General features: G+C 46.3%; 1 protein-coding gene across 1 annotated transcript; it reads left to right on the top strand.

Moving 5' to 3' along the window:
- The first annotated feature begins 1,895 nt into the window (after positions 1–1,895).
- Positions 1,896–15,821, top strand: LRIG2 (leucine rich repeats and immunoglobulin like domains 2). Its single transcript, XM_084275887.1, has 16 exons — positions 1,896–1,970; positions 2,455–2,589; positions 3,111–3,254; positions 3,350–3,493; positions 4,095–4,238; positions 4,500–4,643; positions 6,829–6,909; positions 7,740–7,811; positions 7,944–8,012; positions 9,363–9,526; positions 10,610–10,930; positions 11,749–12,030; positions 12,574–13,023; positions 13,525–13,674; positions 14,558–14,839; positions 15,442–15,821. Exons 1-16 carry the CDS (start codon positions 1,900–1,902, stop codon positions 15,669–15,671), a joined length of 2,883 nt encoding a protein of 960 aa, XP_084132013.1. The 5' UTR covers positions 1,896–1,899; the 3' UTR covers positions 15,672–15,821.
- Positions 15,822–16,044: the final 223 nt, after the last annotated feature.

Raw genomic sequence — 16,044 nt, 5'->3', positions numbered from 1 at the left:
TCCCTGATCGTGGGGCTTGGGCAGCTTCGTGTCTGTGTCTGTACAACCCCAGCGTGGTTGGAGGCCTGGAGCTGTGTGTGCCTGGGTGCCCTGACTGCCTGAGCCTGGCTGTCCATGGAAATATTTTTAGCTGTGATCAGTTGTGCTTTAATGCCCCTTTTATCAGGTACGGGGTAGTTCTGCTCTCAAGGGTAAGTTTGTCTCCTGTGTCAGTGTAGCTGCAGCCTGCTTGTGGATCTTAAAGCTGCGTCCGTACCGTGTCACGTCTGTCACCGCGACAGAACTGGTGATGCAGGACCCCATCAGAGGGTGAACAGCTCGTTAGGGCACTGCTTGATGCCAGTGTTGGAAGGGGTGTGAGACAGGCAGGCACAGCTAGCTGGCAGAGGCAGCGTCCCGTTACGAGTGCCCAGCAGCAGCCTCTGCCCGTGGTGAGGTACCGGCACTGCCAGGCTTGTCCCAACCAGCGGCTCCGGCTGTTGGCACAAGCGTCGGGGAGTTGTGTCTGCTGGGGAGTCGAGCCAGGAAGGTGTCAATAAGCTGAGCTGGTTTCACAGTCTGGAGCCATGTCTGTCTGTCCTCACTGGTATGGCCAAAACCAGGTTTCCATCAAAAGCCTGTTGGGGTTTTTCTTGTTCTGCTGGCTGTGGTTTTGGTCATGGTTTGATGTGTGTCCCAAAACACAGCTAGTCTGTGCTCATGGAGTGGACAGACTGTTGCTTTTCTTACAGCATCTTGTGCATCAAGGCTAAAGTAAAGTTCTGCTTTAAAGTTAAAACAAGAGGAATAGTGTTGACATCCAGCAAGGGCATTAAAACCAGATTTAACAGCTCTCCTGCCCCTAGAAGCAATCCAACTCCTGCATTTGTTTCCCATAAGCGAAACCAGCTGGCCCTGAAGCATGCCTTCGTGTTTCTCTCCCCTCCAGCTTGCTTGGCAATTGTGTGTATGTTGTTCCTTTAAAATAAGCCTGCCTCGAATGATCAGCTGCTTTGAGAAGCTGGGCAGGCTGAGAAAATGGGGGTGGTTGCTGCACAGAACAGTTCAGTAACAGGCAGTTTGTAAGAGAGTACCTCCCTGTCCCTGGAGGGGCTTTCCACTTGGTTTGAAGGAAGAGTGCTCTGATCAGGTAGGATGTCTCTTTCTAGAAGCTTTTTGAACAGTTCCCTCAATTCCAACAGAAGAGTAGAACTGTCTGCACTTTCATTCTAGAGCAGGCTGGAGCTTCCTCTGGTGAAGGAGGAATTGTGTGCATCAAAGATATAGTTTAGAACTTCCAGGTTGCATGAAAGTGTGTGTTATTTTGTCTTTTTAATCCAGGAGTTAGACTAACTTTTCTCTCTGTTCTGTAGGGATTTAAGTCACAACCATTTACTGTCATCCAACTGGAGCATTGATTTGTCTGTTCATACACTACAAGAAGTGTAAGTTGTTGGGGTTCTCTTATGAGCATAAACTATAAATATTTAGTACCTAATTCTGATCAGTGCATTTCATTGTACCTGTAGGTATCTGTTCTGACTTGAAGTCTTCAGTGCCAGTTAATTAAAATTGAGTGCTCTGTGTTGGCAGCAGATTTTGTGTATAAAACTGATGCTTTATGAGCAGAAAACTTTTTCAGAAAAGGTTAGAAGACCAATACTTTTACAAAGGAAGGAGACATTTGTTTTGACTATAGCTGATTATAAGTTACAGAGAAGTAATAGTATCCATGAGAATGGTAAAAAACTAGCCTGATTTGCTATTAAATTGTTCAAATTATTGGTATTTAAGTTTTTAGTGAATCTTTTTTGTCAACTACTGTTATTAACATGTTGAATGTGGTCTGTGATATGAGTTATTTCTTCCTTTGATGTGCCAGTAATCTTCTTTTTTTGTTTGTTTTTCTTTTAAAGGAAAATGAATTACAATGAGCTAAGTGAAATTCCTTATTTTGGAGAAACAACTTCTAATATAACTCTACTCTCACTGTAAGTAATAGCCTGTCTTGTTTAACAAGTGGGAGAATTGTATTAGAGTTCTGGCATCAAGTTGTAGGAAAACATAGCTGCTTTTGTCTTGAAATACTACTCATCTAAAGTGCTTTAGGGAATATGTAAGCACTCTTTAAAGAAATACAAATCAGTTAGACAATCAAGTCACCCTAAATTACCAATAAGATGCAGTCAACCAAGGCAGGCAGCTTTGAAGGGGAGGGATTCAATCTCAGGATGACAGTTCCCACAAGGAACAGCCCAACTACAGGGCCCAGAGTTTGAATCTATTCATATGTCAGCGTGGCAAATAGCTCTTGGATTTTCAGTGTTGCTTTAGGAATTAACACTCTGAAGTGAGTGCTCATGTCCTGTGTAGGGGGGTTGCTGACACCCTTGATCTATGAATTGCATAGCTGTTTGTGTGCAGCTTGAAGGGTGACATGTTTTGATAATCATGTTTGCTGCTGGTGTTTTTCAGGGTGCACAATACCATTCCAGAAATAAATGCTGAGCAACTTCAAGTTTACCTTTCTTTGGAAAATCTAGATCTTAGTTCTAATCTTATCTCAGAAATTAAAGCTTCTTCTTTTCCACGGATGCAACTGAAATACCTGTAAGTATGAGTGATCTGTCCTTACGCCTGGGGTTCCAGGCTCTACAACAATATTGGAGACTTCATTTACTCCAAGCTACTGTCTTAAAGCAGGCAGCTTTCTGTGGCTTTGTACAGGTCACAGTGCTCAGCACAGCTACAAACTTGCTTGAAATGAAATGCTTTTCATACCAATGTGTATTTTGTATTCCCAAGTAGCATGGAAAGCAGTAAGTGCTGTTGTCAGAGTGCAGGTACTTGAGCCGGCAGGGACATGGAATAATTTCTGCCCTTTTTGAGTAAATCACTGTTGACGTTGTCTTGACCATGTCTAGCTGAAGCATGGGCATGCAGTAAAAAATGGGCTGCTAGCACTGATTCCTTTGGGAAAAATGATTTAATTTGGCATACCAGAATTCAGATTTCTAATGTCACTTCACAAAGAGCCTGAGTTCTCATAACAAGTGTTTGCTCTGGAGTGCTCATGCAGTTGTGTTCATAAAAACCATCCACGTTCTGAAAGGCTTCTCTTCCTTCCCTAGGAATCTGAGTAACAACAGGATAACTACTCTGGAAGCAGGCTGCCTTGATAACTTATCGAGCTCACTAATGGTGGTAAAGCTGAACAGAAATAGGATTAGTGTGATTCCACCAAAGATCTTCAAACTGCCTCACGTGCAGTTTCTGTAAGTAGCTTCAGAGCAGTGTCTCCAGCAGTGGTGTTCTTGACTCAGTCATACCTAAAGATGTGTTTAATATTTGAATGTAACCTTTATATAAGGGAACTGAAGAGGAACCGGATTAAGATCGTGGAAAGCCTTACGTTCCAAGGGCTGGAGTCCCTGAAGTCACTGAAAATGCAGCGCAATGGGATCAGCAGACTGATGGATGGGGCGTTCTTTGGCCTGGGGAACATAGAAGAGTTGTGAGTATGCCTCAGTGTGGAATTTCTTTCAGGGACTCTGGCTGTGGAGGGGGGTGTTCTGCCTGGCTTCCCTTGCATCAAGACTGTGCTGAGGTGTCAATGAGCATCCCAGGAGATGAGTTTACAGTTCTGTGTTTTCCCCATATTTTGGTATCATGTCTGGTTGCTTCAGAGGTGGAAAGATACTGGTGTTCCCCCTGGCTGCTTCCCACCTGGTGATCAAGAGTGCTTTGTAGGTTGCTTTCTGTCATTTTTCACTTGTCCATTCCCTAACTTGGGATGGCTCTTTGTGGTGTGCCTGACAGCAGCAGCGCAGGAGTGTGCTGTGTGTGCTAGCAAGCGATTCCTGAAAGAAGAATTGGTCTTTGAGAACAGGGATCAGAGTTCTGCTTGCATGGCTGTTGTTGAGTTACTCAGTTCTTCATACACTTCTGTTCCCTCTTGTGGTTTCAGTGGGGTGGATATAATGGTGCATTTCAGGTTGCCTAAGGCTTAAGCCTTTATTGTTAGTAAATAATTTTGGGATTCAGGAGGTGAAATTTTATAAATCTGTTTCATTGATTATCTATTTGGTGAATGTTTTTTCCCTCTAATTCCTTAGAGAACTGGAACATAATAACTTAACAGAAGTAAACAAGGGCTGGCTGTATGGTCTGCGGACATTGCAGCAACTCTACGTTAGCCAGAATGCCATTAACAGGATCAGCCCAGATGCATGGGAGTTCTGCCAAAGACTTTCAGAGCTGTAAGTCCTGGGCTGCTTCTCATTGGGGATTTTCTAGTGTTGCAATACCAGATTGGATAGCACATCTGTAGCAGGAATGAGTTACCAAAGGAAGTACTTAATTTCCTTGTTAGGCCCGTGGTAATGTTGTGTATTTTACTTGTTTTTATAAGTGTTCTGTTAAAGAAATTAATCAGAACTCTATTGTTAGTCAAGTTTGATAGTATCTTTGTAATTAATCCCCCACTACTTGCCTTTAAAGTGCATGTTCAATGTTTCTAGAGACTTGTCATACAACCAGCTGACTCGCCTCAAGGAATCTGCCTTTGTGGGACTTGGTTTATTGGAGAAACTAAACCTGGGTGACAATCGCATTAGTCACATCGCTGATGGTGTGTTTAGAGGTCTGACAAATCTTCAAACCCTGTAAGTACAGAAAGCTTCTACCTACAACCTCAGCTCAGCACAGTGAGGCTTTTGGAAGTGATGACAATGAATGTTGCACTGTGCAAGCCTGAGATGGGTGTTTTGGCACTGTGGTGTGCTGTCCTGCCCGCCAGTGTGGTGGGGCTGGTAATCCTTTGGTCTGCCCAGAGAACACAATTCCAGCCCAGCTAAAACAACCAACCACTTAATGTTGGCAGTGATAAGAAACAGTGGCTGGGTGACCCGCTGCGTGCCACACCAGCTCTGAGGTGTGGGTACTCCGCTTGCGTAACTGCTCAGCCCAGAGCTCTCTGTTCCAGAGGCTTTTGTTGGGGTTGGAGCCTCAGAAGCCACCTGCTGAATCCCTGTGGTTGCTCACCCTGCTCGTGTGCCCAAGTCACAGCACATGGGGTGAGTGTGGGGTTACCCCGTGCTGGTGGAGGCACAGCTCGGTGCTGCCAGAGGCACACTCGGTGCTCCCCAGGACCTTGCAGAGCAGCTGCAGCTGACAAGAAAAGACTCAATCCTGGTTTTTAAGGAAAAAAGTGTCCTGAGGAGATCTGAGCAGTTGTAATCATCCTAAACAATGGTAGTTGAGCAAAGAGTGAAAGTTTATAACCCCTCTGTCAGTTCATTAAATAAATGCTTAAATAAGCAAACTCACCAGAGAGATTTATGTAAGCAGTCATATTCTGTTAACCTTAATGCAACCTTTTAATGAAATAATTAAAACTAATTTCTTAGATTTAGAGTAGCATGAAAAAGAACAAGAGCAGATTAATTAGTAGGTTTTCCTGGGCTCCTCAGGGGCGTCAACAGCTGAGAGGCTGGCCCTTTGCTGGGGTGGAATGTGCAGGACAGGGCAGCCCTGATTAACTGGGCTCCAGCATTCCTGCCCAGCCAAGCATGAGGAGCCAGCTCCTCAGCTCGCACAATGAGGGGCTTTTCTTTTGGGTTGTTCACTCATTTCACTGAGTGGTCTGAGTACTGGACTGTAAAAACACTTCAAACAACAGGAGATACTCTGTTGCTGTCGGATTAGTGCCATTGTTGCTTGTACACTGGCTGTTCCAGTGCTAAGCCTGACCTAACTGTTTCTCTGTATGTTGGGCTCCCATTGCTGCTCTACAATGTAGCCTAACAAAGAATAAACTGTAAAAACTCCATCAAGGGAGGATTAAAGGTGTATCTAAGAATAACACTGAGGTTTTACATCTTGGTGCATGATTTACTTTGTAATACTGTATCTTGGTACTGATGCCACAAGGAAAGAAATGTTTGTGGGAGGGGATGTATGCAGCTGCCTGTAAATGTAGCTCGCTTCCCTTCAGTTGACTTGTTTGGAAGCTCCAATGAGCTGATGCATACAGTGTCTGGTACGCTGCAGTACAGGCTGGTTTTCACTAGCATCTCATCCTTTAAACACACTCCTGTGTCCAGAAACTTCTGTGCACAGTACCAAAACAGCTGAAAACTGCAGCTTTGATGGAAACTCTTGGCTCTGTCCATGCAGGCTAAAAGTGCAACTGCATTTATTTCACCCTCCCTCTAAAAAGCATTAAATCCCCTCTGAACCATATTGCTATATTGCTTTTGCTGTTTAGTCTGCTCTTCTACATGAGGGGCCAAAGTGCTGTGCAGAGGTCACACAGAAATCCCATTAGCTGGTAACGAGATTTGTGAGCAGAATATCAACTTCATTCTGAAAAGCTACTGCTTTGTGCCTGGCAGCCTTGTGCTGTAACCTGTGTGTAATCTCTTAATATGCTAATGCCATTATAAGCCTGTTACTGGGGAAGATTAATGCAGCTAGTGTATCAGTTAATGCACTTACATGCCCCAGCTTGCTTGGGGAGCCTCTCCCAGCTGGGTAGATGGCCTGTCACATGATGAGCGCTGGCCAGACGGGTCTTCCCCTCATCCCACATCAAGAAGTTGTGCTGCAGGATTTGTTTGTGGTTCTGTCTGCGGTGTTGATCTCAAACAGTCCTGTGCTCCCTTGCATCTCTGGAATGGGGCAGTCATCTCCTGACAAGCTGCTTTAGAACAGATTCGGGAGCTCCCGGTGATGCGGTGCCCGGATACCCAAGCAGGCTGTGCGACAGCAGGCTCCCCTCTAGCTCGCCACCAGCAGTGGCTAGGATGGTGTTAAAGGCTTCTTTACAAGGCAGCTCTTCTCCTGCAGGGACTTGAGGAACAATGAGATCTCCTGGGCCATCGAAGATGCAAATGAAGCATTCGTGGGACTGGGCAGGCTGGACAAGCTGTATGTATTACAGAGGCCTGAGGTGACAGCGCTTCCCGGGATGCAGCCTAGAGGGACACTGCAGAATGTGAAGGAATTGTAAATCAGTGGCAGAGGCAGAAAGCTTTCCTAGTTGGCAGCTGTGTTCAGCGTGTTTCCACTCTGTGCCACAGCCTCTTGACAGAGGTTTGGCTGCCTTGGTCAGCAGTGTTGGGTCTGTGTAGTGCTGGATCACTTTGCAGCACCAGTTTGAAGAAATTAAGCATAAGCACTTGATTTTATTCATTACTGAGCAGAGCAGCCCTGCTGTGTGATGATTGTCACTTTTTGTGCTGCTTTAGTTTGGGTAAAAACTGGCTCTTACTAAAAAATTAATAAATAACTATTTTTGAACAAATATGAAACTGTTAATGAACAGCTTTTTGATACTGTGGCAAAGTGCTTCCCATCCACTGCCTTGTGCTTTGCAGGAAGCCCCATCCTCTAGTGCTACAGGCAGGAGTTATGGGCATTGCTCTTAAATAGCTTGGTGTGAGGGCACAGCCTCAGCAGCTAATGCTGTTGTGGCAGATTGGCATTAGGAAGTCACTGCTTCACTCCAGAGTTCTGCTCACTGAAATATCTTGTGACACATCTCTAACTGAAACATTTAAATTAAGAATGGGAAAGGAACCTTGTTCTTGGGAAAATTAGCCAAACCTTTAAGCTCAAAAATAACACTTCTTCTTTTGGCTCAGCTAGAACTAGAAAAGACATAGTTAAACATCCCAGGGAACTGTTTTTTGGTCTTACTGGTGAGCTCACACTGGTGTTCACCCTGCTGTTGGGGTCTGGGGGCCTTTGTCTTTCAGAATCCTGCAAGGAAACCAGATTAAGTCAATTACCAAAAAAGCATTCTCTGGCCTTGAAGGACTTGAACATCTGTAAGTATTTACTCTGTAGCACTTCTAATTATTTGTCAACTTCAGTCTTGTGTCCTCTGTCAGATTTTCAAGAGTTTAACTGGAGGCATCATATGAAATCACTTACCCACTATTACTCTGCTTAACTTACAGAGATTTAAGCAACAACGCAGTCATGTCCATCCAAGAAAATGCATTTGCCCAGACTCACCTGAAGGAGCTGTAAGTTCATGACAATTATTTACAGATTATTTTACAAGATAGGGCCTGGAAAGAATCCTTCAGCCATCGTAGGGTTGGCTAAGTTGGCTGAGCAGCGTCAGCTTTCATCATGAAATATTTAAAGCCATGCTGATAAATTATCCCCTCAGCCAGCAGCAGTATACTTAAAGTTTGATAAAATCTGCACCTCCATTTCCTTAGTTGCAATTAATGGAATGTATTTTTTTCTTGAAGTGTTGAACCATTGAGCTTTTCATGTCTTATGACATGAATGCACTAGCATGTAGACAGTGAAAACCAGAGATTATTCATCAGGAATCTTTCTGTGGGTTAGGAAATGCTGCATTTTGTCTTCCTGGTTTGGGATATAGGGAAAGGCTCTAACATTCACAGCTAGACAATAATTTTTACTGGCTCAGCAGATGCTTAAGCTGCTAGAGCCTCTTGTGATCTTCAGACATTTAAAGTATTATAATGTGAAGTGACCTTCACACCCAGGACTAATCCCAGTGTACTGCAGTCATCTCTGTGAGATAAAGCCTCTGAGTATGGTGTAATCTGTTTTAAAACTTACTCAGTTAATGTTGGCCATATGGACTGTTGGCCCATAAGATCTGCCAGTTTGAGGACAAGCATTTTAGGTGTCAAAGATAAGATTGGCATTGCCTTCTCTAAGGTGTCTTAAAAGTGAGGACAGCAGGATGGAATCCTGGCTTGTTTGTGTGCTTCTCCTCCCTTGCTGCTGGGTTCATCTCGTTAGAACGCTGGACTTTCTCCATGCTCCAACATAATATGTAGGAAACTTTGAAAGCAGGTGATGGGGAAGAAGTGACCCAACACTGGTTCCTGTTGGCAGCTTTTCTGTGCAGCAAACAATCTGCAGTAGATACATGTATGGAAAAAATCGCTTTCTTAAATACTTGTTAGCTGGCAGGAGAAGGAATATTGAGGCTCAGGCTCCTTTCATAAGGGCAGGTGTGTTTGGTTTGAGATACAGAGCTGCTCTGCAGTGCTATAGTCCTTTTGGTTGCTTTAAAGAGGGATGGGATAATTTTAAAGATCAACTTAATTTTGTGGGGATTTTTTCCAGAAGTTCGAGCTCCAGGGCTCTTTTCTTTGGAATAAGAAGAAGCCTAAGGTTTTAATGCTGACATAGAGGGAAGGCTTCTCTGGATTGTCTCTGTCATACGTTCCTAACATTGTATATTAAATCCCAGAGGCATAAGAGAGCGCCATAAATCTTGACATTGCTGAGTGTATATGCTTCCAGCGGCTTCGCGCATGAAATCCCACGTAGGAGTGTGAGAAGCTGAACTGTGATCACATGCTGCTTTCCCCCTGTTCCTGCAGAGTCCTGAACACGAGCAGCCTGCTGTGTGACTGCCAGCTGAAGTGGCTGCCGCAGTGGCTCGCCGACAGCCACCTGCAGCAGGCGGTGAACGTCAGCTGCGCCCATCCCGAGTGGCTGGCGGGACAGAGCCTGCTCAGCGTGGACCCTGGTGACTTTGTCTGCGGTTGGTTCTTTTAATGACTTGATCTAAGCACATGGGAACGCAGATCTGTGCAGGTGCCTCTCTGGAATGGGGCTGTAGCACTGCTGGAGGTGCTTGGCCTTGGCCATGACTCTGTGGACCTGCATGCGTCACCGGGTCTGCTTTGGAGTTTGGGTTTAACTCTGTTTTGTTACATTGGAGCACTGAACCTAAGCTGAGGGAGTGATTCTGTGGGACTGCACTGCTTTTTGTTTAGGTTAGGGTTAAAAACCAGTTATGTTTCCGTTCTGCCTGCTTGTGAACGCCTTCAGCTTTGGAAGGGCTGTTTGACACGTCCTCATTGGTTCTTGTCCCCACCAGCAAGGCGGAGAGTAGTTAGCAGCTGTTTTCTGATGCTCTGTATCTGTAATGTTTATCTGGCCTCTGCCACCACAGCTTCAGACGTAAGCCTGTTTACTTTTGTAACCCAACTGTGAGATGGAACACTGAGAGACTCTGCCCAGAGTCATTTTGAAGTCTGTGGCAGGCCTGGAAATAGTCAGTGTTCTGTTCTCTGGGTGAGCAGTCTGGTAGATGTTTTTGTGTGTACGCAGTTCTTCCGTTCTCTTGGTGGTAAAGGCTGCAGTAACCACCGTGTAGGTGTGAGCACCCACTTCCCTTCTGATAGCACCAGCGTGGTGCCTGGCACCCAGCACTGTGCCCACAAGAATGTCTTTGCTGCAGTAATGGGTATCAAAATACCTCATCGAGCAGGGTGAGGGAGTGAACTGCCAGCTTGCTATGCTTTGTAGATCTTAAAGGCTCTTGAAGATGCTTAAATTATCTGAAAATAAGTCTCTAGTCCTTCGTGAAATAACCTAGCTCTTCAGCTGAGCATGGCTGGTCAGTGCAGGGTGCTGCTCAAGACCACACTTCTACTCTGGTGGTTCTCAGTGTTTGTTCTGTGGGCCTCTCCCTCTATCACAGCTGAATGTGTGCACCTCGAGCAGGACATCTGTTCCCAAAGCTTGCTTTCTGCTTACATTGTCTTTTGAGCAACTCTTCTTGCAATATTAATGGCAAGTTGAGGAGGAAAGTAGCTAATCTCTGTGCTTTTCTCCTCAGATAACTTCCCGAAGCCGCAGATAAGAGTGCATCCTGAGACCACAGTTGCTCTGCGAGGCATGAACGTGACTCTGACCTGCACTGCTGTGAGCAGCAGTGATTCACCCATGTCCACTGCCTGGCGTAAGGACAGTGAAGTGTTGTATGATGCAGAGGTTGAGAATTTTGCCAGATACCAGCAGCAGAGCGGCGAGGTGGTCGAGTACACCACTGTCCTGCACCTCTTCAGTGTGAATTTCACCGATGAAGGAAAGTACCAGTGCATCGTCACCAACCACTTTGGCTCCAATTATTCCAACAAAGCCAAGCTAACTGTCAATGGTAAGTAATAACATTAACAAAGGAGAAATGCTTTTCAACTAAAGCTATATTGAAGTACCTGCAAGTTTGTTTTTCACTAAAGCTGGCCAGAAATAGTCTGGTATTTATAAAACGATGTTTGATACTTCTACAGCAGCAATATTTATTGTTTTTGTGGGTGAAAAGCCTTGCTTTTGATGTCTCCCATGCTTTCATTATAACAGTTGCTCGTCTAGTTAAATGGAGGTGGAAATTTCTTAAACTAAAAGCTCCCTCTGCTGTCTCTTCAGAACTAAGCAGTTTCCCACATGCTTGTAAAGCTAAAACTAAAACCAGCTGCTGGGACTGGAAACAAACTCTGAAAGTCTCTGAAGTCCTTTGGTTTTAGCCATAATAATTTTGTTCATTTTGTCTGAGGGAAGGGAGGTGAGAAAGCAGTGTTTGCATCAGTCAGTAGAGCACTGGTCCCTGTGGTCTCCAAGAGTGGAGGTACCTGTGTTGCTTTTGCTTATCCAGAACTGGTAGTGCAGTATTGGATTGCCAAGGTAGAAGCTCACCTTCCCTGTTCCCAGGGAAGAAAAAGCATGACAGAGGCTTAGGAAGAAGGCTAAACCTTTTCCCTGTCTTTTCCCCATGAGAAATGTTGTCCTTCAGATCATCTTAAATGAACACTGTAGCTGCTCTGTTTAAACTGGGAGGATAGGCTCTTTGACCACTGCAGATCTGCCCCTCTCAGGGAGAGCTACAGGTCTGTTTCAGATCTGTTTGGTTTCAGATACTGTTTGTGCTGTGGGGCTTTTGTTGCTCTTTCCACTGAAAGCCTGTCTGCTTTGATGCAGAGCTGCCTTCTTTCCTGAAAACCCCCATGGATCTCACCATCCGCATCGGGGCGATGGCCCGGCTGGAGTGTGCTGCAGAGGGACACCCTACGCCGCAGATCTCCTGGCAGAAGGATGGTGGCACCGACTTCCCTGCTGCCAGAGAGAGGAGGATGCATGTCATGCCTGAGGATGATGTGTTCTTTATTGCAAACGTGAAGATAGAGGACATGGGGATCTACAGCTGCATGGCACAAAACACTGCAGGGGGGTTGTCGGCAAACGCCACGCTGACTGTGTTAGGTGAGTGGGGTGCTAATCTGTGCCTGCCTGTGGATCCCTTTGCTTCGGCACTGGAGTGTGGCTTATCCAGAAGCAGCAAGCTGAAGGCCTAAAGAATGATATTAAAATACAAAGAGCAGCACTTGACTTTTGAACAGTGAAGCTTCAGAAGCTCAGCTGCAGTGCTGACCTGGGAAGGTAGTGTGGTCTTTGCAGGAGGGAACTGAGCAGTGTAGGCTCCTAGGTAACTTGTGGTGTCTTGGAATCAGTCCAGTCACAGACAACGTGAACTATGCTGAGTAATAAAGGAGGGACAGTTCCTGCTAGAGTGCAGTAGGTGTTGAAGACGCAGACCTTTAGCATCATGGCCATACACAAGTTTAGAATTGGAATACGTAAAGCAGAGTGTGGCTAGTGCAGTTCTGGGGACACTGGCTGAACCTGCATTTGCTGCAATGATCTGAAGAGCTGAACTCCTGGGATTTCCTCAATCCTGTGTTTCATTGCTCAGGTTGCACAATGAAATTATCTTACAAGTGACTTGTTTTTCCTTCGCTTCCACAGAAACTCCTTCCTTCGTCAGACCCCTGGAAGACCGAACGGTGACGCGTGGTGAGACCGCTGTCCTGCAGTGCATAGCTGGGGGCAGCCCTGCCCCTCGCCTCAACTGGACCAAGGACGATGGCCCTCTGACCGTCACGGAGCGGCACTTCTTCGCTGCGGCCAACCAGCTCCTGATCATCGTGGATGCTGGGCTAGAGGATGCTGGGAAGTACACCTGCATCATGTCCAACACGGTCGGCACCGAGCGCGGCCACATCTACCTGAACGTCCTGGCATCCCCCAACTGTGACTCTTCCCAGAGCGGTGTTGTCCACGAGGAGGATGGCTGGACAACAGTCGGCATTGTCATTATTGTCGTTGTCTGTTGTGTTGTGGGGACATCCCTGGTGTGGGTTATTGTGATCTACCACATGAGAAGGAAGAGTGAAGATTACAGCATCACCAACACAGGTAAAGTGTGGAAGCAACAGTCTTCAGCCCTGTTTTTAACCCAAATCCTCTGTGTTGCCAACAGAGTGGTGGAATTTCTGGGCTCATTCCGGGTGGACAGGACTGAAGAACTAAAGATTTCCTTCTCAAATCTGTTCAGGGATTTGCTCAGTTCCTTCATTTTAGAGTTGTGGTTTGTTGGGGTTTTTTTAGCATGAAGTGTGTTAATTTTATTCCCTCTCCACTAGTCTGGCTCTGTGTTGGGGGAAGCACACTAAAGTTTCAAACCAAATATTTGCATAAACTTACAAACGTTTTCAGGATGTGGAATAATGTGAGTTTCCAGCCTGGCCCTGTTAGTTTTGAACTAGCCATAGGGATTTTCAGCCGCTGGGGTAGCAGGAAGATAACTGGATGTGAGCTGAAAGTCTGGATGGTGTTTTTGCTGATGTGGGGAATGATGTTACCTTGATGTTTTCACGCTCAGCTGTTAATGACATCCTTGTTAATTGTGCCTTGCAGAGGAGATGAACCTACCTGCAGACATCCCCAGCTATCTGTCCTCCCAAGGAACGCTGTCAGAGCCTCAGGAGGGCTACAGTACCTCAGAGGCAGGAAGCCATCAGCAGCTGATGCCTCCAGCTGGTGGCTACGTGCACAAAGGCACAGATGGTGAGCAGAGCCCTCACGTGTGTCGCGTGTGCCTCAGCAGGTACCAGCGTGCAGCTGGTCCCGTGGCTCTTACACAACACAGGGTAGTGTGTGTATCACACGCCAAAGGTGACTCTTCCTCCACCAGAATTCAGGTTGCTCCTAAAAGGTGTGATTTTTCTGAGTTTGAGGCACCTCCTGTTTGTTCAGGCTCATCAAGGCTTCTGTGTTTCGTGTGGGCAGCAGCAGCACCGAGGCTCATGTGTGGTGTGAGTGCCACACAAGCCATTTGGGGACCGCTGTCCTTCAGGTGCCAGAGCAGTGCAGTTCCCTCCCCAGGCTCTTTGTGCTGCTCGGCAGGGTGGGGATGCTGGTGCAGAATTCCCAGGTTAAATGCCAAGGTGGATTCTTAAGCTGTTTCTGTTCTTTAGCATCGCAGCAGTGGTGGAAATAAAGTCCCCTTGGAAGATGACTTACTGTAGCTTTTGTCCTTGGAATAAAAATGTCTCTGCCAGACATAGTCCTCTGGCTATGGTTGTAAATAAAGGGGCTGCAGTATTTGTCTACCTTGTTTGGATGCTTTTCAGGATGTTTGCATCCTTGAGTCTATAGAGACGCTGTTTTTATCATGCAAATGCTGAGGAGCCGTCCAATCCTTACACAGGCTGGCTTTCAAAAGTGATCCTTCAGTTTTCCTGTGTCCCACAGCCCGTTCCCTCTCCTCTGTAGTCTTGTGGGACTTCTTCAGACAAGCTGAGTACTCTGTTACAATGTTCAGTGTATAAAAGGCCCTTCAGACTGTACTGCTGTCATGCGTGATCGTGCTAAGACATGAAGCAGCCGATGGAAATTGAGTATCCTTACCCTGTTTGAGAGTATTTTGTCTTTGCTTCGTGTCTGTCAGGTGGTGCAGCACCATTGGTGATCTGCTCAGACTGTTATGACAATGCAAACATCTACTCCAGGACACGAGAGTACTGTCCCTATGCCTACATCACCGAAGAGGACCCCCTGGATCAAACCCTCCCGAATCTCATGGTGCAGATGCCGAAGGAAACATACACAGGACGCACCCAGCATGACACCAGTGCTCTTGATAATCTCCTGGCAGACAAAGACGTGACTGTCTTCCTTGCCAACCACGACAAAATAAGTGAAAAGAAAATCTCCCCCCAGCAGCTGAGTGGTGAGTGTCCCTTTTCCCTTGTCCCTGATAACCCTGCCCACCCTTGTGCCACCCTTCACTGTCGATAGGCAGCTCCTTCTTCAAGCGACCGTGGTTGTGGAGGAACTCTTGTGCTTATTAACCACTCAGAAGTGGCTCTGCTTGCATCCAGTGCCTGAGAGCTGGAGAGGGTGATACTAAAAAGAGTATTTCTGCAGTGGTAGGTAACCCAGCACAGCGTGTGGAGTGGGGTCCCTTGTGTGTGCTGCAGGGACATCTGTTAGCCAAGAGTTAAGGCTTCACATAGGAAACTCAGATAACCCGTTTGTTTGAGCTGGCCTGAGTTTGAGGACTTCCCCCAAAACACTTCTTTTCTACATTGCTTGGTTTTATGATGGCTTTCTTCCAGGTGCCCTTTCTTAAACTTCACACTGAAGTGCTGTGTGTGTCACTGCTGCTCACTGTGACCGGTCGCTGGAACAGGAGAGCGTTTGGTCAAACACACTCTCAAAAATAGAGAGAATAGCCTCAGAAAGACTGCTGCTGCTGACTTGCACAGCTTAATCTGTCTAAAATTTGTGTTTATCATGAACTCAGTCCTGTTCATCTTCTCTCTTCCTCAGAACCCTTTCAGATTCCTTTGTGGGGAGTAAACAAAGACCTCGCGCGCTCTCACTCGCACTTCCTGCATCAGCCGTCAGCTCGAGAGACCCCCCGGCCTCTGCGGAGCGAGGGCATTACTGACAGTGACCAAGAACAAGCTGCCTCCCCCAGAGCCTGCCACAGGTTACGTGAGCATAACTTTGATTTTAATAGGACACGGAGCATTCGTGACTATAGTGAAACCACGTAAGGCACTAAGGTCTTGAAAGCAAACCCGTATCGACTGACTGTGTATTTACTACCTCAGGACTTAACCCCAAGGCCAAAGATGCTTGTGTACGTGTGTCTGCAATTACAGGCTGGCTAAAGAGGGTCAGACTCCCTCGGAGGAGGTGGCACAAGCCCTTTTCCCTTGGATTTCTGTGCACTGGAAAATGGGAATGTGCAACAGAACACATGGGTGATTAATGTCCACAAGAACGGCATTGAAATGTGGGGTCTCTGATGCTGGAAGCAGCCTTTGTGTTGGTGCATGCTTTGAAAAACCCCTCAAGAATGCATAGCTGTGTGGCACTGCATTGTCTGCTTGAAAACAAATGTTTGGGGCCTCCTCATGGAATTCC

The sequence above is a fragment of the Gallinula chloropus genome, assembly GCF_964237585.1.
Source record: "Gallinula chloropus genome assembly, chromosome: 27".
Classification (NCBI taxonomy): Eukaryota; Metazoa; Chordata; class Aves; order Gruiformes; family Rallidae; genus Gallinula; species Gallinula chloropus.
The sequence above is the reverse complement of the archived record's forward strand: the minus strand, read 5'-3'. Positions and strand labels throughout refer to the sequence as shown.

Bases quoted from the DNA above. Each gene is read 5' to 3' on its own strand.
- LRIG2 (XM_084275887.1), top strand. From the start codon at position 1,900: ATGAATTACAATGAGCTAAGTGAAATTCCTTATTTTGGAGAAACAACT. The intron at 10,931-11,748 runs GTAAGTAATAAC...GCTTTGATGCAG, and splicing joins AGCCAAGCTAACTGTCAATG to AGCTGCCTTCTTTCCTGAAA. The intron at 13,024-13,524 runs GTAAAGTGTGGA...TGTGCCTTGCAG, and splicing joins TTACAGCATCACCAACACAG to AGGAGATGAACCTACCTGCA.